We start from the raw sequence: 21,448 nt of genomic DNA, 5'->3' as shown, positions 1-21,448 counted from the left end.
GAAAATATTTCAAAATCATGTATGCATTGCTTCCTTATTGGAACTAATATCCATCCATCCATCCATCCATCCATCCATTATCTGTAGCCGCTTATCCTGTTCTACAGGGTCGCAGGCAAGCTGGAGCCTATCCCAGCTGACTACAGGCGAAAGGCGGGGTACACCCTGGACAAGTCACCAGGTCATCACAGGGCTGACACACCTAGAAACAAACCACCATTCACACCTACGGTCAATTTAGAGCCACCAATTAGCCTAATCTGCATGTCTTTGGACTGTGGGGGAAACCGGAGCACCCGGAGGAAACCCACGCGGACACGGGGAGAACATGCAAACTCCACACAGAAAGGCCCTCGCTGGCTGCTGGGCTCGAACCCAGCGGCTGTGAGGCGACAGTGCTAACCGCTACGCCACCGTGCCGGCAGAACTAATATCCAACTCACCATAATAAAATTATCAACTTTATCATACCGTAGCAAGAAATCAGTACATTAGTCCTTTCCTACAACTGTAGTTAATAGGTCTTATTTCTGTACACAACTTGCAGATAAACTTTCTGTTTCTAAATTAATACAACCCCAATTCCAAAAAAGTTGGGACAAAGTACAAATTGTAAATAAAAACGGAATGCAATGATTTACAAATCTCAAAAACTGATATTGTATTCACAATAGAACATAGACAACATATCAAATGTCGAAAATAAGACATTTTGAAATTTCATGCCAAATATTGGCTCATTTGAAATTTCATGACAGCAACACATCTCAAAGTTGGGACAGGGGCAATAAGAGGCTGGAAAAGTTAAAGGTACAAAAAAGGAACAGCTGGAGGACCAAACTGCAACTCATTAGGTCAATTGGCAATGGGTCATTAACATGACTGGGTATAAAAAGAGCATCTTGGAGTGGCAGCGGCTCTCAGAAGTAAAGCTGGGAAGAGGATCACCGATCCCCCTAATTCTGTGCTGACAAATAGTGGAGCAATATCAGAAAGGAGTTCGACAGTGTAAAATTGCAAAGAGTTTGAACATATCATCTACAGTGCATAATATCATCAAAAGATTCAGAGAATCTGGAAGAATCTCTGTGCATAAGGGTCAAAGCTGGAAAACCATACTGGGTGCCCGTGATCTTCGGGCCCTTAGATGGCACTGCATCACATACAGGCATGCTTCTGTATTGGAAATCACCAAAATGGGCTCAGGAATATTTCCAGAGAACATTATCTGTGAACACAATTCACCGTGCCATCCACCGTTGCCAGCTAAAACTCTATAGTTCAAAGAAGAAGCCGTATCTAAACATGATCCAGAAGCGCAGACGTCTTCTCTGGGCCAAGGCTCATTTAAAATGGACTGTGGCAAAGTGGAAAACTGTTCTGTGGTCAGACGAATCAAAATTTTAAGTTCTTTATGGAAATCAGGGACACCGTGTCATTCGGACTAAAGAGGAGAAGGACGACCCAAGTTGTTATCAGCGCTCAGTTCAGAAGCCTGCATCTCTGATGGTATGGGGTTGCATTAGTGCGTGTGGCATGGGCAGCTTACACATCTGGAAAGACACCATCAATGCTGAAAGGTATATCCAGGTTCTAGAGCAACATATGCTCCCACCCAGACGACGTCTCTTTCAGGGAAGACCTTGCATTTTCCAACATGACAATGCCAAACCACATACTGCATCAATTACAGCATCATGGCTGCGTAGAAGAAGGGTCCGGGTACTGAACTGGCCAGCCTGCAGTCCAGATCTTTCACCCATAGAAAACATTTGGCGCATCATAAAACGGAAGATATGACAAAAAAGACCTAAGACAGTTGAGCAACTAGAATCCTACATTAGACAAGAATGGGTTAACATTCCTATCCCTAAACTTGAGCAACTTGTCTCCTCAGTCCCCAGACATTTACAGACTGTTGTAAAGAGAAAAGGGGATGTCTCACAGTGGTAAACATGGCCTTGTCCCAACTTTTTTGAGATGTGTTGTTGTCATGAAATTTAAAATCCCCTAATTTTTCTCTTTAAATTATACATTTTCTCAGTTTAAACATTTGATATGTCATCTATGTTCTATTCTGAATAAAATATGGAATTTTGAAACTTCCACATCATTGCATTCTGTTTTTATTTACAATTTGTACTTTGTCCCAACTTTTTTGGAATCGGGGTTGTACTATGTTAATACCTGTGCTTTTGTTCTGTTCATGTACTCCAGTGCAAACAGACCGCAAACATGACTACAGTTTCCTGGCAGCCTAATAACATCAAGAAAGAAAAATAGACAAATTTATTTAATTTAAATATTATATGAATGTTGTAGTTTTCATATATTTAAACTTAAGTTTTTGGCAAAAAAAATTAGTCCTTATTCACTGATGGTTGAATACTTGTATTGCAAATCAGTGTAACAGTAATAGCATATATATGCTATCAATTTAAACTGTTAATAAGGCAACGAAAATTAAAAAGGCTTACCCCTGGGACAGTCGCATTTCCCTGATGAACAACATCCTGATGTCCTGTCTAAAGCCGCATACACAGCATTTTGTTTTTTGGGGGTTTTTTTCTTCTTTTTTTTTTCTTCTGGCTTGCTAAACAATTGGCCCTAAACCAAATCTCAGAATCAGAAACCTGAAGAGAGAACAACAGTTAAAACAATGAGCAAGGTATATAATAATGAAGACGTGAAGGAAACAGTATATCCATTTACACTTCACAGTGAAATGTTGATCTGCCACTGAAGCAGGTGGTCATAATTTTAATAAACTTTTTTTTCTCTTAAAGTTGTGAAATTACATTTATCCATCACTTAGTCTTTTAACTCATAAAACAATAATGTTATCAGAAAATGAGGTCACTTTTTTTCCTCCTTTACCCTCCATAGTGTTTTTTCAGTAATGATAAAATTCCCCCCATGAATTTATGTACTGGTATTTATATGTTAATGCTGGGACTAACCTCACTACATGCCAGGCCAGGTCTTGGATGTCATTTTCGTCAGTGTTTGATGCTGCTGTTCTGGCCACGGTTTTCCACAGTGTTATATATATATATATGTGAACAAATTTCACTGGGGGAATGTAACTGACCATTGGGTTTAGCTTGTAGTTGACGTCTTCGAATCACACGGAGTCTGAGGTTTGGTTTTCTCTGCCTTCTCCTGGACATACATTTTCTGAGTTACTGACTCTTCTAGCTTCAATGATTTCCTCGATCAGCTGTGTTTTCTTTAGTTCCCGTGGTTTTAGTCCTAAATCTTTACAAATTTGATAAAGGTCACTCAATTTGAGGCACTGTATCACCTGTGTCTTGCCAACAGGTGTTTGTTTTTACATGGTGAAGTAGCCATGTTGTCTGCCTTTTACCATACAAGCTAGCCAGCGCGCATGTGTGGCCCCATCCATTATCCATAACCATTTATCCTGTGCAGGGTCGCGGGCAAGCTGGAGCCTATCCCAGCTGACTATGGGCAAGAGGTGAGGTACACCCTGGACAAGTTGCCAGAGGTGGACAAAGTACCCAACTTCATTACTTAAGTCAAAGTACAGATCCCACTGGTCAAATGTTACTCCGATACAAGTGAAAGTTGTCCAGTCAAATTTTTACTTAAGTTAAAGTACTGAAGTACTTGCTTTTAAAAATACTTAAGTATTAAAAGTACATTTGTCAACACATTGTTGTATTGTTGCCACAACGTTTACAAAACCTAATGCCGTTACCAAAGACAGAAATGTGAATTCACAAAATGAACACATGCTGTGCATCATGATGGTTTAACGTTAAGCTAGCTAGTCAGTGAAACTCCACCTGACATGCTAGCAAACACCTTTTCAAACTCGAAATCATATTGGGTAGCTAACGCTACTAGAAAAGAAACATTTCTACATTGTTTATTTGGCAGGATTATGCTAAAAACATTTCTGAAAGGACTTCAGATAAGTTAGTATTATTCATGTTAGCATAACTCCATGTTTACATGCTAACTAACAGTGTCCAAGTTAACTAGCTGTGTGTTAACATTAGCCCGGGACAAGGTGATGGCAACTTGGCGGGCAAATTTTTTCTCTCCGTGCTCTTGCGGAAGGCGGTCGCATTCTCTCCCGCTCCCTTCCCTTATCTTTTCTGCTTCTGCTCTGCTGTCTCATCTGTCTGTGTGTATATTCTGAGAGACTCTCTCCACATTACTCTCCAAACTAAAAACCATGGAATTGATAAACTGGTCTCTTCACGCAATTGACACAATCTTCTCGACGAGAAGCCTGGGTTCGGGGGAACCAGCTTGTCCTGCCAGAACGTTCGCAGCTGACTATACGATGGACATGGGAGAAGTGGCGGGTCGTGTGCCTGGCGGTTCTTTCGGTGGAGGACATTGAAGACCTCTACCTATTCGGAACCATGATTACAGGACTTTTGCCGATTGGATTAGGCATTGCCCTGGTTTATTGAGGAAATCAGAAAACGGTGACAGCTGTTCAAAGCCTCATAAAGCTGTCCGACATGAAGTGGTGGGCAGAGCTGTCGGCACTCAGACTGTGGCTATTCAGAACTTGACCCGCAATGTGGATATCTTGGAGAAGCTTTCGGCTTTTCAATGGAAATTAGATCGTTTTGGAGACCAAGATGGACATGCGGCGTAGGTGTGAAAAGAATGCATCTGTTCGCTAAGACCAAACAAATTCCAATCTTATCTATTTCGGCTCCCTAGCCAGCACTGGCCTTGGCAAGGTCGTTGCTGGGGCAACAATTCCCCTGGAGAACACTGTTAGACTCTCTCTCTTAAATTCCTTCCCCCATTCCCCGCGGTCGCTGCTTTTCACCTCCTCCTCTCCTTTCCTCATGTTCTTTGTAATTTCTTTTTTTCCCTGCCTTCCTGTACTGCCCCCTTCTGTAAGGACAGGTTGATGGTCAATTTTACTGGTAAAACAGTGATGATAAAGGGTCCATTCATTCAAATCCATAGAAAGTCCTTTGACTAACCAGACTGCACAGCTATTGCAATGTTATCGCTAGCTCTAAAAGCACAGACAACTTCATTACAAGCTTTCTCTTGGAATAAAATGTTTACATTCCTCAATATGCTTCAGCAGGTTGGACGGCGGGTTTTTGGAGGCTGTGAGGTGGTTCGTTTTCGACAAACAAAGCAAATGTTTAAAACGAAATGAATCTTTAATCCTTTCAGAAAAGTGAAACATAGGTTCATGGGCCATGAGTGTGTGCATTATTTCCCAGAAAAACGACTTCCTTCCATTCTACCATTAACTGATCGTGTTTAAATAATGCTGCTGAGAAATAATTGAACTTGATTTTATACAGTCTATGGACGTGACGTGACCCTGGTGATTACTGATCGTCTGTCTCAGTGTCTCGTCTCGTCTCGTCTTCTTCCGCTTATCCAGGACCGGGTCGCGGAGGCAGCAGTCTAAGCATGGAAGCCCAAACTTCCCTTTCCCCAGACACCTCGGCCAGCTCCTCGGGAAGAACACCGAGGCGTTCCCAGGCCAGCCGAGAGACATAGTCCCTCCAGCGTGTCCTGGGTCTTCCCCGGGGCCTCCTCCCGGGGGGACATGCCTGGAACACCTCCCCAGGGAGGCGTCCAGGAGGCATCCGAAAAAGATGCCCGAGCCACCTCAGCTGGTTCCTCTCGATGTGGAGGAGCAGCGGCTCTACTCCGAGCTCCTCCCGAGTGACTGTGCTTCTCACCCTATCTCTAAGGGAGCGCCCAGCCACCCTGCGAAGGAAACTCATTTCAGCCGCTTGTATCCGCGATCTTGTTCTTTCTGTCATTACCCAAAGCTCATGACCATAGGTGAGAGTCGGAACGTAGATCGACCGGTAAATTGAGAGCTTCGCCTTTTGGCTCAGCTCCTTCTTCACCACGACGGACCGGTAAAGCGACCGCATCACTGCGGAGGCTGCACCGATCCGCCTGTCGATCTCACGCTCCATCCTTCCCTCACTCGTGAACAAGATCCCGAGATACTTAAACTCCTCCACTTGAGGCAGGACTTCTCCACCAACCTGGAGAGGGCAAGCCACCCTTTTCCGGTCGAGAACCATGGCCTCGGACTTGGAGGTGCTGATTCTCATCCCAGCCGCTTCACACTCGACTGCAAACCGCCCCAGTGCATGCTGAAGGTCCTGGTTTGAAGAAGCCAACAGGACAACATCATCCGCAAAAAGCAGAGATGAAATCCTGTGGTTCCCAAACAGGATTCCTTCCGGCCCCTGGCTGCGCCTAGAAATTCTGTCCATAAAAATTATGAACAGAACCGGTGACAAAGGGCAGCCCTGACGGAGTCCAACATGCACTGGGAACAGGTCTGACTTACTGCCGGCAATGCGAACCAGACTCCTGCTCCGTTCGTACAGGGACCGGACAGCCCTTAGCAAAGAGCCCCGAACCCCATACTCCCGAAGCACCCCCCACAGAATACCACGGGGGACACGGTCGAATGCCTTCTCCAGATCCACAAAGCACATGTGGACTGGTTGGGCAAACTCCCATGAACCCTCGAGCACCCTATGAAGGGTATAGAGCTGGTCCAGTGTTCCGCGACCAGGACGAAAACCGCATTGTTCCTCCTGGATCCGAGGTTCGACTGTCTCAGTGTCACCTGCGAAAAAATCAATCATGTTTAAGAAAAGGAAAAAAACATCCACATTCAAAGCTGCTTCATAGTAACCAGGACCTTGATAGAAATGTCGTGGAGTGAAAAGTACGATATTTGCCTTTCAAATGTAGTGAAGTTAAAGGCACAAGTGTCCCCCCCCCCCCCCCCCCCCCCCAAAAAAAAAAAAAAAAACACACAGACTCAAGTACAGATACTCACATACCCCTTTTCCACCAAAGCAGTTCCAGGGCTGGTTCGGGGCCAGTGCTTAGTTTGGAACTGGGTTTTCTGTTTCCACTGACAAAGAACTGGCTCTGGGGCCAGAAAAACCGGTTCCAGGCTAGCACCAACTTTCTGCTGGGCCAGAGGAAAGAACCGCTTACGTCAGCGGGGGGGTGGAGTTGTTAAGACCAACAACAATAACAAGACCGCGAAAAATCGCCATTTTTAAGCGACGAGAAGCAGCAGCTATACAAACGCGAAGTCATTTATTATTGTTGTTGCCGCTGCTGCTTCTTCCGTGTTGTTTTTGCTTTGATATTCGCGCCAAGGTTTATGTAAACGTAGGGCCGTAACTGACGTATACAGCGACGTAATGATGTGGCTCCGCTTAGCACCGCGAGCTATGGAAAAGCAAACTGGTTCTCAGCTGGCTCGCAAGTTGAACGAGTTGTGAACTAGCACTGGCTTCGAACCAGCCTTGGAACTGATTTGGTGGAAAAGGGGTAAAAGTGTACTTAAGTATAGTACTCAAATGTACTTTGTTATTGTCCAGCTCTGCAAGTTGCCAAATCATCACAGGGCTGACATATAGAGACAAACAACCATTCACATTTGCACCTACGGTCAATTTAGAGCCACCACTTAGCCTAACCTGCATGTCTTTGGACTGTGGAGGAAACCCATGCAGAGAATATGCAAACTCCACACAGAAAGGCCCTCGTCAGCCACTGGGCTCGAACCCAGAACCTTCTTGTTGTGAGGTGACAGTGCCACTCGAGGTAAAAGAGTGAACAATGAAATGTCAGTTTTCACAGGAGAAATGCTCGTAATACTGTTAGCAGTACAGTGGATAGAGGACACAAGGCCACCGAGAGCAATAATCTGTTCACATTCAAGTTCAGTATTATCCAGTTTACAGCTCAGCCATTCAGACAGCAGAGCAGATATCATGATGGAGACGCAGCAAACACTACAGAGGATGGGGCTGGCAGTAGTATTCTTATGGGTACCGTTACATGTTGGGATCACGGGGAATGAAATGGCTGATAAGGAAACCACAAATAAAAACAGTACTGATTTTGCAGTAAACTATAAGCAAAAGAGAAATTAAAGAGCATCATCAAACAAAGAATGAGGGAGAGAGGAAGGGGAGATGGTTTTATAAAATTCAAAGGAAAGTGGGAGAAAGTAGATATATAATAAGGAATAGGAGAGAGGAGATAATACGAAACAATGCTTTATATAAAACAGGGAAACATAATACTGGCGACTGTAGATGAGAAGAGACTGTTCAAGTTGTATTACACTGTCAGAAATATGGATCAGAACGAAGGCAGTTCACCGGAAAACTCAGGAAAAGGAAAATACAAATTAATATAAAAGATATTCGAGAGAAGAATAATTCCACATTATATTTAAGAATAACTAATTTGAGAGGGGGGTTTGTGTGTAGTTTAAATTAGGTATCCTCCATGCCAGTGGGTGGCGCTGAAGCACTAACGCCAGCCAACCTCGAAGAAGAACAAGATGACGTCATTGTTACTGCGGGTTTGTTTATGGGGCCATGTTGCCGGGCAGCTCTGTGTTTGACAACACCCGGGACGAGAGCGGTTGTCAGCTTGATTCAGTAAACATCTATAGATAAACTTGTAGACGTTACATCTACAAGTAACAATGCCAGAGAGCTGTAGTGCTTTTGGTTGTAATAACAGACGTGGAGATAAACCTGGTTTAACTTTTCACCGCTTCCCGGTGAACCCAGAAAGACGAGAACAATGGCGAGCTGCAGTTAAGCGTGATGATTGGACGCCTACAAGGTATTCCCGTGTGTGTGGAGAACATTTTATATCAGGTTAGTGTGGAAGCTCTGTGCACCTGTTATTTCTCCTCACACTTTTTTTTTCTAGCTCAGTGATATTCAGCTATAAAAATCCCAGAGATCCAGATGAAGCCTCGGTATATAGTTGTAGAACCGGGCTCTCGGGAGAGCAGCGTTCGCTTCCACGTGACGTCACGCTTCTTTTCCAAACCGGAAGTCCGCCAGGTTAGACGATAACAACCAAGATGGCGGCGTCTCACGTGTGAGCTGCTGCTGCAAAGCGTCGTGATTTTTCTTTTGATTTCTTTGCCTTTGAGGAAAAACGATGCCTACTTGGTGTGTAGTGTGTAATTGTGGTAATAATGCTATCCGTGACAAAGAGAAACGGTTCTTCCGAATTCCCAAAATAATTAAAAACGGTGACAAAACAGATGAAGAGCTGTCCAGGGAGCGCCGCGCGCTGTGGCTCAGAAACATAAATCGTAAGGACTTAACTGAGAAAAAGGCTAATTACACCCGCGTGTGTGGTGACCACTTTATATCTGGTAAGAGTTCACTGCTAATTAAAGCTGTTTTCTGCTGATTAAATTGAAATTTTGAGCTTGAGCGCGAACACTCTGCTTCTCACCTTGCAGGAGCGCCGGCAAACCTACGCAGTAAAACAAATCCAGATTGGGCACCGACACTCAAATTAGGACACGATAAGATCAAGAGACGAAAACTCATCTCGCAGTATCAAGAAGCAACAAGAGAAATGAAAGACGTGCCACGAAAGCCAGATTAGAAGCAGCGCAGACTTTAGCGAGTTTGGATACACAAGGAGAACGACGTGGGTCAACTTTGCCAGGTGAGATATTAGCGGTGCCGTTCCACTAACTAAGGTTTACTTGTACGCCTTTTGTTATTATTATTATTTTTAATAGAACGAGATAGTTCACAATATCCGGGTCTTCAATCGGTGGTCATGATGCTAAATCAGTCCTCTGTATAATCTGACGCCTTTAAAGGGGAACAGAGGGCAATATATAGAGTAAATATAACAATAAAACACATTAACGAACCTTATTCAAGACTTACAAAAGTTTTTTGTTCTAAGGTTGGAAAGTTCTAGTGTTTTGAAAGTAGCTCGAGCAAACTATTTCCGCAGTTTGAACAGCCCGCCGTGATATTAATTTTATCCAATCAGAATGCACGTTCATTTTCTCTGCGTAACACTCATGACGTATGTATGTGCCCAGTTGTGTTGGCTCATTGAGGTTGGGACGAGCACGTGTGAATCGGAAAGTAGGATGAATTGTAAGTGATCGGCTACACAATGCCACAGTGTGTTGCTTTCGGGTGTAATAACAGGACCGATGGAAAGCATAACGATCCTCCAGGCGTGTCTTTTCACTCGTTTCCGCTGAAAAACACCAAGCGAGTTCGAGCATGGCTACGTATGATCGGCAGAAGCGATTTCAAGCCATCACGCGCTTCAAGGCTGTGTTCAAAACATTTCCTGCCCTCGGCATATGAGGAGGACTTATTTGCCAAATACGTTGGACTACAACCAGGGAAGAAGCCCAGGCGAATTCTGAAGGCTGATGCCGTACCGACGGAATTTTGTCATAGGCCAAGTGCAAGTGAGACGGCGGCGAGCGAGTTCTCTGCACGTTCTGTGAGGTTGAAAAAAGGTATATCATATTGTGTTGATGATTTAGAGAGAGAGCATGGAGAGAGAATTTTATATGAATGTGAAATAAAACTAGAAATAAAAGACTGGAAATATACTTGAAATAAAAGACTGAATGAGAATAAGGCAACATTTATACATAGCATATATATATAAAATCTCATCTCATTATCTCTAGCTGCTTTATCCTGATCTACAGGGTCGCAGGCAAGCTGGAGCCTATCCCAGCTGACTACGGGCGAAAGGCGGGGTACACCCTGGACAAGTCGCCAGGTCATCACAGGGCTGACACAGAGACAAACAACCATTCACATTCACACCTATGGTCAATTTAGAGTCACCAGTTAACCTAACCTGCATGTCTTTGGACTGTGGGGGAAACCGGAGCACCCGAGGAAACCCACGCGGACACGGGGAGAACATGCAAACTCCACACAGAAAGGCCCTCGCCAGCCACGGGGCTCGAACCTGGACCTTGCTGTGAGGCGACAGCGCTAACCACTACACCACCATGCCGTTATATATATTATATATCTCAGGGGCGATTTCTCAGAGACAACAAGGAAGCCGAGCTTCCCCTAAAATTCTCTCCCCAAACTGCGGCGTCTACGACATTGAATTCTCATTAAAACAATAACTTGCATAACATAATATATACCCAAGATTGTATTTACTTTCATAACTATCCTGTAACTTATTTGAGTGATGTCTGACGAACTTGCAGTTCGCTACGAGAATCACCTTTGCTGCCAGGCTGTAACCTTTCTTATTTCAATGGGCTCTATGGACTGGCAGCAGTGTTGCCAGATTGGGCGGTTTTAAGTGCATTTTGGCGGGTTTTGAACATATTTTAGGATGGAAAACATCAGCAGTATCTGGCAGCAGTATCTGGCAACACTGACTGGCAGCCAGGTATCCGTTGCAGTCTACAAGACGGCTCTGAACAGCCAATTTCGGCTAGTTGTTATTGTTAAAATCAACAAAATCGTCACTTCCAGGGAAGCCGGGCTTCTCTGGGACTAAACAAGACAGTGGGAGGGACAAGAAGCCGGGCTGATGAAGGATTATTGGAGGTAGTGTTTGAAAAACATGAGAAGGGCGGTACTTCAGCGAGGAACACGGAAGTATGATCAGTCAGTCCCTAGCGGATGTCGAGAAAGTGCAGTCGTGTGCCAAAGTGCTGTCCGAATTTCTTTTCATATAAACGTTTCTTCTCATTGATGTCTCTGTACATTACTCTGTAAATAAATGTAAATATTACTCGTTGTGCTCCGTTAACTTTCATCCATTCTATCAGTTTGATCATTTGTGAATTCACTCGTTTATTTCATTTGTAGTTCAATCTGGTTGTAGGCTAGCTTGAGCCTTATTGGGATCTGCAGTGCTAGCTGCTAACAGAAATTGGTGAAGTCTCTGGAAAGCACAACCAGCTGGTATGACAGGGTCACAGACCATTTTCTGGAAAAGGAGCGGAGGGCAGAATTTGTGTATAAATAGTGTTCATGTTCATGAATCTGGAGTGTGTATATTGTTCAGTAATGTTAAGAGAATGGTGGGCTCTGTGTTATAGGTTATACCTGGGTATAATATTCAAGGTTCTGTGTGTTGCATAGCCTACCTGGTTATGAATTTCCAGACTGTGTTGCAGAAGATGTTCAAGGATGTGTTGCACAGCTGAGTGTTGTGTTAAAGACTCTGTGTTGCATATCAGGGTATGATGTTCAAGGCTCTTCGTTGAATAGCCAGTGATATTTGGATGTTTGATATTTTTGATTAAGGATATGAGGCACTAGCCTGGCAAGCCAGACTATAACATGAAATGTACAAGCAAAAATACTTTCTGCCACTCGGTAGGGTTGTCTAGTTCACTATGCTAATGGGCACACCTTTCTATGCTTTGATATCCGGCCTACAGGTTTTACAATGAATGCGTAAAATGGGCTTCCCCTGTTTTAAAAACCAGCAGCCGCCACTGATGTATAACAAATTCTTGCTTGTATGAGTAAAATGCCTGTGTTTATAGTAAATTAATTGTCTAATAGAACTATACTTGTAAACAGTATATAGTTAAAAGGATTTAATTCAGTATACCGTAACCTCTGTTTTTGTTTTTTTTAAGTGGCAGGGGATTTAATTTCTACAAAACAAATTAAGTGCTAGAAGTAGAATAGATCTAGTTTTCTATATATGATTCATTAAAATCGTAGACGTGGTGATAAACGTAGTGATTACATATAGCCCTACATGTATTTTCAGATCTATAGATCTAGTAGTAGTACTAGTAGTATAGTCTATTATGCCACTGTGTGTGTGTGTGTGTTATTTCAATGGAAATACCTGTTTCTGCCTCTTGCGACGATTTCGCAAGTCCACGGGTGGCGCCTAATCTCTTTGCAGCAAATAAATTCTGCTGGACTCGTGAGCAACTCCACGTTACATTTTCCGCACTAGCACCACGCCGTGTCACCTGGACGCATACGCTCTGCCCCACGCTCGCCATGCCCATGGTCAGCATCAGTGTCATCCGAGCTTTCTTCTCTTCTTTCTTCATCACCGGAGTCGAGAGTACCTCTCCTAGGTTCAAACTGGTACCCTTCTAAGCCATGGCCTGCTTGCAGTGTCTTGCGGAATCTCTTCGTATGATTCGACAGAGCTGTCGCTTTCACTTGATGCGCCCGACGCCATGATTACACGCTTCTCTCCTAGTGCAGTGGGTAGGGCTGATGTCACCGTCTTTTAAAAATGGCGACTCTTGTGCCGTTTAGCGTACCGACTATATTTACAATTACCAAGATATTTCGTTGTTTTCTAGTATATAAATTTGATAAATACTTAAGAATACGTTACTTTGTCACATCAGCAACTGTATATATTATATTTGGTACCCCTTTAACATATCCAGGTCAAAACCCCATTTCAACTTTTTCTCTGAATCTTGACTTGGCTGAGGACTCCAGAGAATCATAATAATATTTTTAGAAAGTCGAACAGTTATCGTTCACACAAGACGGCATTCACGAGGTCACGTGATTTGTTTATCCGCCATCTTGGACGGCGTGGCCGCGCATAGAACTTAGACGAACCCGTTCTAATTATCAAGTATGTGGGAGTAGATCTTTCGAGAACAGTGGTGGGTCCTGAAAATTTTCTCAGGAGGGGCAAATTATCCAATAATGTCAAAAGGTGACTCAACAGGTACATTATAGGTAGCCAGACATTATTGACACACTCGTTTTCTCTCTGCATATCACAGTTCCATGCCACTTCTGTCCACTAGATGGCAGCACATTACAGAAATCTTTTCCCTGTAGCTACCTAAGCTATGGACCCTTTTCACGTGACGTCACGACAAATGCGGCTGCCATTTTGGACATGTACTACCAGTAGTTTACCACAGCCAGCATTGAGGAACGGCAGCAAAGAAAGTGTTTATTTTCAGCAAGACTTCCATCATGCCACTATATTGTTGTGCACCTGGATGTAGTAACCATCAACACACAAGGCAAGGGTTATCATTTTATCGGATCCCGACGGAGAAGATGGATAGCGGCCATCATTTTTCCACACCGGAGCCGCTCATCCTCTGCGCGCCGGGACCTCCCACTTTACAAATTAAGCACTGCCTACAAATAAGTGTTCAAAATAAGAGGAACATGTATTTGTCTCTTAAATCCAGGCCGTTCCCTGTAATCTGTAACAACGGTTGGAGAAAGTAATGGCAAATAGTGAGTGCACAAACCATACGGTAGAAGGTAAACTGTACACAGCACCAGGGCAGTGTGATGGTATGTCTGCTTTTAGATTGTGTTAGCTTATCAATGAACACACTCGTCACTCGACGAGTTTCACGTCTTTACGACGGATACTTAAATGTGTGTTAGGTATTACTGTTGCAGTCTAAGCAGTCATTGTAGCAGCTAGATGAGCGAGAACCGAAAGGGTCTGTGCCATAAACCGTTATTTCTGTACGGCGTTGCTAATGTGTCGTTACTGTTGTTATTTCTCCTTCTGCTCGCCCTGTAAATGCCCTATGTCGCTGGATAGCGAAGGTGTTTTCTGCATCTCGCTCCTTTTTCTTGTATGTTCTCCGTTTGTCGCCTTCCTCGCATTCAGACCGATTCGAACTGAAGTCCGCTACATGTCCAAAATGGTGGTCGCGTTTACGAAGGTCACGTGACTGAAAAGGGTCTATAGTCCACTTGCATGTGATGTCACAGCCGATCCAGATTGTAAACAGACACCATCTTGTCGGTCAAACGCCATATTTCTGCCATCGCAATTTACCGTCACTGACTTGACTGCATTCGAGCATATGTGACATGAAACAACTTTCTAAGCATGGATTTTCATGTTTTCGAGTTTTTAACACATTTTCATCATATTGGTCATTTTAACTGTATAAGCACATCTGAAACGAGTTTTCAACATAGTGCTGTGAAATGCACTTGTTCAGAGTGGGAAAACACACTTTGTGTCACCGAGTGCTTGAAAACAGCTTTCCTACTGCAGGAGCGCATTCAGTCTGTCTGTAAAGCCGTTTCAGCGCATAAAGTAAACGTTTGACGAGGAAGTGTCAAGTGCATCATTACCAATATCTATGACATAGACGAGCACATCTATAATTCTAAGAATTATGATTTATCAGTATTGCTAATTATGGTAAAAGCAACAGAAATTAAACTGGACAAATACGTTTTTATTTCATAAAGCAGGTATGGACCCTTTTCACGTGACGTCACGACAAACGCGGCCGCCATTTTGGACATGTACTACCAGTAGTTTACCACAGCCAGCATTGAGGAACGGCAGCAAAGAAAGTGTTTATTTTCAGCAAGACTTCCATCATGCCACTATATTGTTGTGCACCTGGATGTAGTAACCATCAACAAACAAGGCAAGGGTTATCATTTTATCGGATCCCGGTAGATGCTGACTGACGGAAAAGATGGATAGCGGCCATAAACAGGAAAGATTGGCAGCCCTTGGCATACCAGCGCTTGTGCAGTGACCACTTTGTTGGAGGTAAGATGAATAAAATTAGCCAGAAAAGGCATTACATTGCTGTTAACATTCTGTGGCGGCGAGTGTGTAACCAAATAGGCTAAAATAACCCATTGTAACCTCTTTGTTCTTCTGTGGTAGCTATTAGCTAACGACATTAGCTACCGTTGTGTTCCTTTGTTGTTGGTAGACTGTAGGACAGATCAGAGGCAGTGTCCTACAAACAGCGCTTAATTTGAGGGGGAGCAAGCCGGAGCGCGCTTCGGAACCTCGGGCGTTGGCTCCGGCAGCTATTTACACTGGATCCGGTGATCCGACACCTCTTTTGACTATGTAACAAAAAAACAAAAACAAATAACTAAATAAAAAAATGCAAGTTTATTTAGTGTTAGTGTCTGATTTTGATATCTGTCTTGTTGGTGATTTCTCTCATGAAACGACATCCACAAAATATCTGCAGATGAACTTAATTTGCAGTGTTATTACAAAACATGCCCAGAAGCCCCCCCCCCCCCCCCCCTTTTTTTTTTTTCCGCACCGGAGCCACTCATCCTCTGCGCTCCGGGACCTCCCACTTTACAAATTAAGCACTGCCTACAAATAAGTGTTCAAAATAAGAGGAACATGTATTTGTCTCTTAAATCCAGGCCGTTCCCTGTAATCTGTAACAACGGTTGGAGAAAGTAATGGCAAATAGTGAGTGCACAAACCATAGAAGGTAAACTGTACAAAGCGCCAGGGCAGTGTGATGGTATGTCTACTTTTAGATTGTGTTAGCTTATCAATGAACACACTCGTCACTCGACGAGTTTCACGTCTTTACGGCGGATACTTAAATGTGTGTTAGGTATTATTGTTGCAGTCTAAAGGCCAATTTATGCTGACAACCCAGTCCTCGCAGATAGCGTCGCAGGCAGTGTCTGCGTAGCCCCCCCACCTTCGCAGACACTCTGCGCGCACCTCCCAAAAATTGTGTCCACCGCAGAAGCCTCGCAGACAAGAGGGCTCTGATTGGTCCACTCTACATCCGCTGTACACGCACTTCCGCTTCCCTACTTTCCCGGTTTGTTTTGTTTTCACGACCGGCATTTTTAAAAACACGAGCGAAGATGGAGCAGCATGAAGAGCGGTTGATTTGAGGAAGTACGTACATCTATACGACTCCAGTTCTAGTCATTATAAAAAAAAAAAAGTTCTAGTCATTATAAGTAACCGGAGGATAAACACTCCACTAACCACACCCACCAACTACTCCTAGCGACTTCGCGCCCCCTTGCGTTGTGCCGGTGAATAACATCGTGCACGCCTATACTCCCCGCTCAACAATAAATTACAACTGTCTGCGAAAAGCTATCTGCGAAAGCCTTGTCGCAAGAGCATGCAGAGGCCATAAGCAGTCATTGTAGCAGCTAGATGAGCAAGAACCGAAAGGGTCTGTGCCATAAACCGTTATTTCTGTACGGCGTTGCTAATGTGTCGTTACTGTTATTTCTCCCTCTGCTCGCCCTGTAAATGCCCTACGTCGCTGGATAGCGAAGGTGTTTTCTGCATCTCGCTCCTTTTTCTTGTATGTTCTCCGTTTGTCGCCTTCCTCGCATTCAAACCAATTCGAGCCAAAGTCCGCTACATGTCCAAAATGGTAGTCGCGTTTACGAAGGTCACGTGACTGAAAAGGGTCTATACCATATATACAGTAATAGTGATAGACTACTGATACTTGATCTAACTGATAATATAAAATATTCAACCATAATCGGCTGGTCAGTGCTATACTAGATACTACTGATATATCTAGTATCAGTACTAGTACTCAATACTTGAGTGACTTACCCGTCCAATGAGGATTGTTATTTTCTTGTTTACAAGATGCCACATCTGAGGGGGGCTGACAAATCCTGAATTTCTGTCAAGATAACTGTCCAGAGATTTATAAGCACGCAGTGCTTCACCACTGAACAGCGAGGGAAAGTTAATGAGGTAATTATACACAAACTACGTCCGGTAATCGATAAGGGTCACTAATCTGTAGGTCGTTTATTTTAGACATGTATCTAGTTATCTGTTTAGAAAAATGAGCCGTGTAGTCCGTTGGTTGAAATTGATCCATTTTGTATACGAATGCAGCAATATTCAGCTGTGTTGTTGACCGACAAGATGGCGGCTGTTTACATTCCAGCCGGGATTCGGTCACGTGACTGCAAGAGGTCTATAGGCTGTGGTGTAAAGTTGCATACGACATTCACAATCGAAGAATAGTTTGGCTCCACAATGACCAATTCCAATTATGCACTATTCACTATTCACATTATTTCAATATTGTATGATGTGAATATCTTTATAAAAGATATGTCCAACAACCAAATAAGAAAGGAAACCATATTTTTAAAAAATAATACATATTTATTTGCCAATCTTGAAAGTACTGTTCGACAGAATGTTCTGTAAATAGATTTTTTACTTCAAACTCCATGACCAGCAAGAATTTTACAGACTGTGCAACTTAAGGACAACAGGAAAGTGCACTTACTGTAACAAAACATTGTAAATAGTTGGCTAACACAGCAATAGCAGTTGAATAAATAGATGAGTGAATCTTTAGATCTTGCAATTACTGGTATTTCCCAAGGATATTACCAAAGTGCTAACTCTCAGAGCAAAGTGTGGCAAATATAAAAACACACATTGAAAACATCAAAAGTGAACGGATTCTTTGACTGTGTGTGAGAGTAAGGGGGGGAGGATTGAAGAGTGGTAGGCTATTACATTGTCTTTGCCTCGTAGAGCTAACTCGAACACTCCACAAAATTTCACGCGTTGGATGAGCCGGTTTAATATGCGCCTGTTCTTGCTCACCTCATCGTTGTGGCGGCGAACTGCTAGCCTGTAGCCCTCATCCAGTTGTGTAGCGATGTTCACTCTCCCAAAAGCCGAAAATTTCAGGCAGCTGCCCATGTGAATCTTTGATGAATCATGATTTTTTATTTTCTCCGACAAACGATGCATGTCCGAAACTCCAGTGACAGTCCAAGCAGTGTTGTCCGTGGAGCCACCTTCAGGGTGGAAAAGTAAGCAGGAGGAGCAGAAAACCGCTGAGGCGTCCTTGCAGCCAGCTCGCCAGGATTTGCACTGGGACCATGTTGAAGTAAAACCTCGAGTATATGATTCCCCCCCTTTGTCGAAATTTGTTTTATGTTTAGATTTGGTTGAGGGGGTCCAGCTTGTTTTGTTGCCAGTTTAGCTCGATTTGATCGCTGACTAAATGGAACTTCTTTTAAGGACCGCACTGAATTGCTTTCCGCATCAATCTCACCTCAGAAACTGAGCGGATCGAACGCAACTTTGCCGTGCTTCGCAGTGGCGTAAGCACGTTAGGGCAAGCCCCCCGGAAGCCATAGAGATTGCATTGAAGTGTCTGTTAGGAGAAAAAAAAATACATTAACATGGGACTCTATCAGTGAACTCTTGGGCGATTCTCAACGTGACTGAAATCGCCCCAAAAGGGGCGGTACTCTAGAAGCAAGACCACCCTGATTGGACAGTGATACTCAGAGACAGATTAAAATGGCCTAGAGCAGCACTGGTGAAAGTTTGTTTAAAAAAAAAATTATTTTTTTTCGTTTTGGCAGTGCGTCGCCCAATCGCCCTTATGCACCACCCGCCCTTGTTCGAGAATGGTTATATCTTGTTCAGCATTTGGTTGTACCAATAGACAGGGCCAAAAGGAGGGCCTGTCATTTTATAGATTCCCCACAGACGAGGAGAGACGGGCAAAATGGGTGTCCGCTGTGCGAAGAGAAAACTGGAACCCCAGTTCTACCAGCCGAATTTGTAGTGAACACTTCATATCAGGTAGGTGTAATCTTCTAATTCAATACTCCTAGTACATCTGTTAAGTTGATTTTCGGATTGAATGATAACTGCATACTTAGAAACTAGACAGTACGGTGTTTGTGGCCGTCAGTCCGCTTGATCTCTAACGTTTAAAATGGGTATGCCTAGCCCTACTACCCTGGCCTAGTCTATGACAATGCTTTATCTTTTTGGCTCGTATATGCCTTTGACCTGATATTGAATAATAACTCTGCACAGATAAAGATAGCGGTGATTTGTGATTTTTTTTTTTTTTTTCAGACAAAAACATACATATTTACAACCCTGTCATTATCTGGAACTGAGTTTAGATCTCGAACATTATTATGCTAAAACGTCCTGCATAGTGTCTTTATGATAAACGTCTTAATGCCACTTACCCGTGAGGTCATCAAGCAGACATTCTTCTTCGGAACCTTCCAGAGGTATAGTTGGGATGCCCATCCCGCAACAAAATATTTATAAGCTTCCAGGCTCTTGTAAGCTTTGAGGGCTTTGCCAGTGTAACATGATTTACGATTAACAAGAAAATTGTAAACGTCGTGGTAGGCCAGATCGGGCAAATCGCCAGCACCCCAGCTCCGAATTTCCCTGAACAAGGATTGCGGCAAGTTGTACGGATCTGCAATCCCCAACCTGGAACACTTTTTTCCACGTAACGCTGCCTCATGTCACCTTCAAGATGCTGAACAAACTTGGACAAGTTATCGCGCGATGTAGATGGGGTATTTTCCGAATTTTCTTGGGGATTACTCCCTGCATCCATTACGCTCGCGCAAGGTAAACTATCCTGAAGCTGTCCAATATGGCGGAGTAAACACAGACGGGTCATGTGACTGCACATCCTCTATACTATTTTGTCACGTGATTACACACGTCGCGCGACCCCTCTAGTGTTTTCACATGACGTCATCAAACCGGAAGTCGGCCATATTGGCGGCATCAACAGCAGAGTAGTCTTTGTGATATATATATATATATATATATATATATATATATTTTTTTTTTTGATAAACTCACCAAATAATGGTGAATTACTGCAGAGTTTTGGGTTGCCACAATCGCTCAGATCGTGAGAAACATCTCCACTTCTACCGATTACCTAAAATAATCAAAAATCAGGGGGAGGAAGCCAGAAAATTGTCAGAAGCGTCGTCGTCTCTGGCTTGCCAAACTAAACCAGGATCTGACCGACAAAAATCTGGACAACATAAGTGTGTTCAGTTCACTTTGTATCAGGTATGAGTTTGTTTGTTTTGTTTTTTTAAAGTTTTGATCAATGTCTTAAAATTAAACATGGCACTATATTTCTACTGTCTAGCCGTGATGGTGCTTCTGTATGTTCTCTTGAGAGTAAGCTAAAGTTAAAAATCACAATCAGCCATCTGAGGTCGGCCCACATGGGATGAGCACTCCTACTCATCTACAGTACATCACTGTACATGTAATGTACACAATACACACCTTTTGCTTTCACCAGACATTTGTCACCAAATTTCCGTGCTTTTCATTCCCTGACCCAGCCACAGCACATCTGGTTATAGGCTTCTCATCCCTTGAAACACTAAAGATCCTGAGCAGTGTATGGACTCGGCGAAAAAAATCAAGTAGTTGACAATGTCACAGCCGGCAGCAATGCATCGTCTTCACTCAGTTCTTTTCCCGTTTCGTATGGTTCCAGGCCGTCGATTAACTGCAGTTTCTCCAGATAGCGGGCTCTTACGCTGGGTTCTAGGCCTTCTACATACTTTCTAGCAGCTTCTGTCATCTTATTGTAAGTTTCTTTGGCCGATGCTATTACGAAAATTGTGGTTTTACCTGTGTGAAATGCGTTTACGGAAATCGATACCTCCAATATGGCTGCGTATCCGGGACTTTCATGTTTTGATGTCAGTGAAAACACTCTATTCTTGTGTTTCATGTGACGTCACATCCGCCTTGTTAGTTATTCAAAATTTTAGCTGGTGGTCAACCAAAGCTCAGTTGACAAAGCATTTGTACGGAGAAGGTGCATTGCTCGCATGAAAAATGCTTTACGTTTGCGTTGTTTTAGGTTGTTTGAATCGATCAAACCGTGAAACTGATAAGTTTCTTCAGGGTTTCCTGTGAACTAATAAAGGGTAAACGAACACAGAATTTCACAAAAAGATGTCGAGAAAGGTGGCTTTTGAACCTCTCGCTGAAAACAAAGGGCATGGAGTTGAACCATGCTCAAGTTTGCAGTAATTACTTCATGAAATGTTCATATAGC

General features: G+C 43.4%; 1 protein-coding gene across 10 annotated transcripts in view; it reads left to right on the top strand.

The window, feature by feature from the left end:
- LOC132894265 (uncharacterized) overlaps positions 1-21,448 on the top strand; it is a 46,096-nt gene that overhangs the window by 18,463 nt on the left and 6,185 nt on the right. The window contains exons 8-10 of one of the 10 annotated variants that reach the window (XM_060933874.1): positions 9,290-9,501; positions 17,194-17,304; positions 18,954-18,988. The exons of 2 other annotated variants lie outside the window; for them this stretch is intronic. In XM_060933874.1, the coding sequence (XP_060789857.1) occupies positions 9,290-9,438 (149 nt within the window). In that variant the 3' untranslated portion in view covers positions 9,439-9,501; positions 17,194-17,304; positions 18,954-18,988. 7 more of the 10 variants (XM_060933873.1, XM_060933870.1, XM_060933872.1 and 4 more) reach the window with 7 other exon arrangements.

The sequence above is a fragment of the Neoarius graeffei genome, chromosome 11 (genome assembly GCF_027579695.1).
Source record: "Neoarius graeffei isolate fNeoGra1 chromosome 11, fNeoGra1.pri, whole genome shotgun sequence".
Lineage (NCBI taxonomy): Eukaryota > Metazoa > Chordata > Actinopteri > Siluriformes > Ariidae > Neoarius > Neoarius graeffei.
The sequence above is the reverse complement of the archived record's forward strand: the minus strand, read 5'-3'. Positions and strand labels throughout refer to the sequence as shown.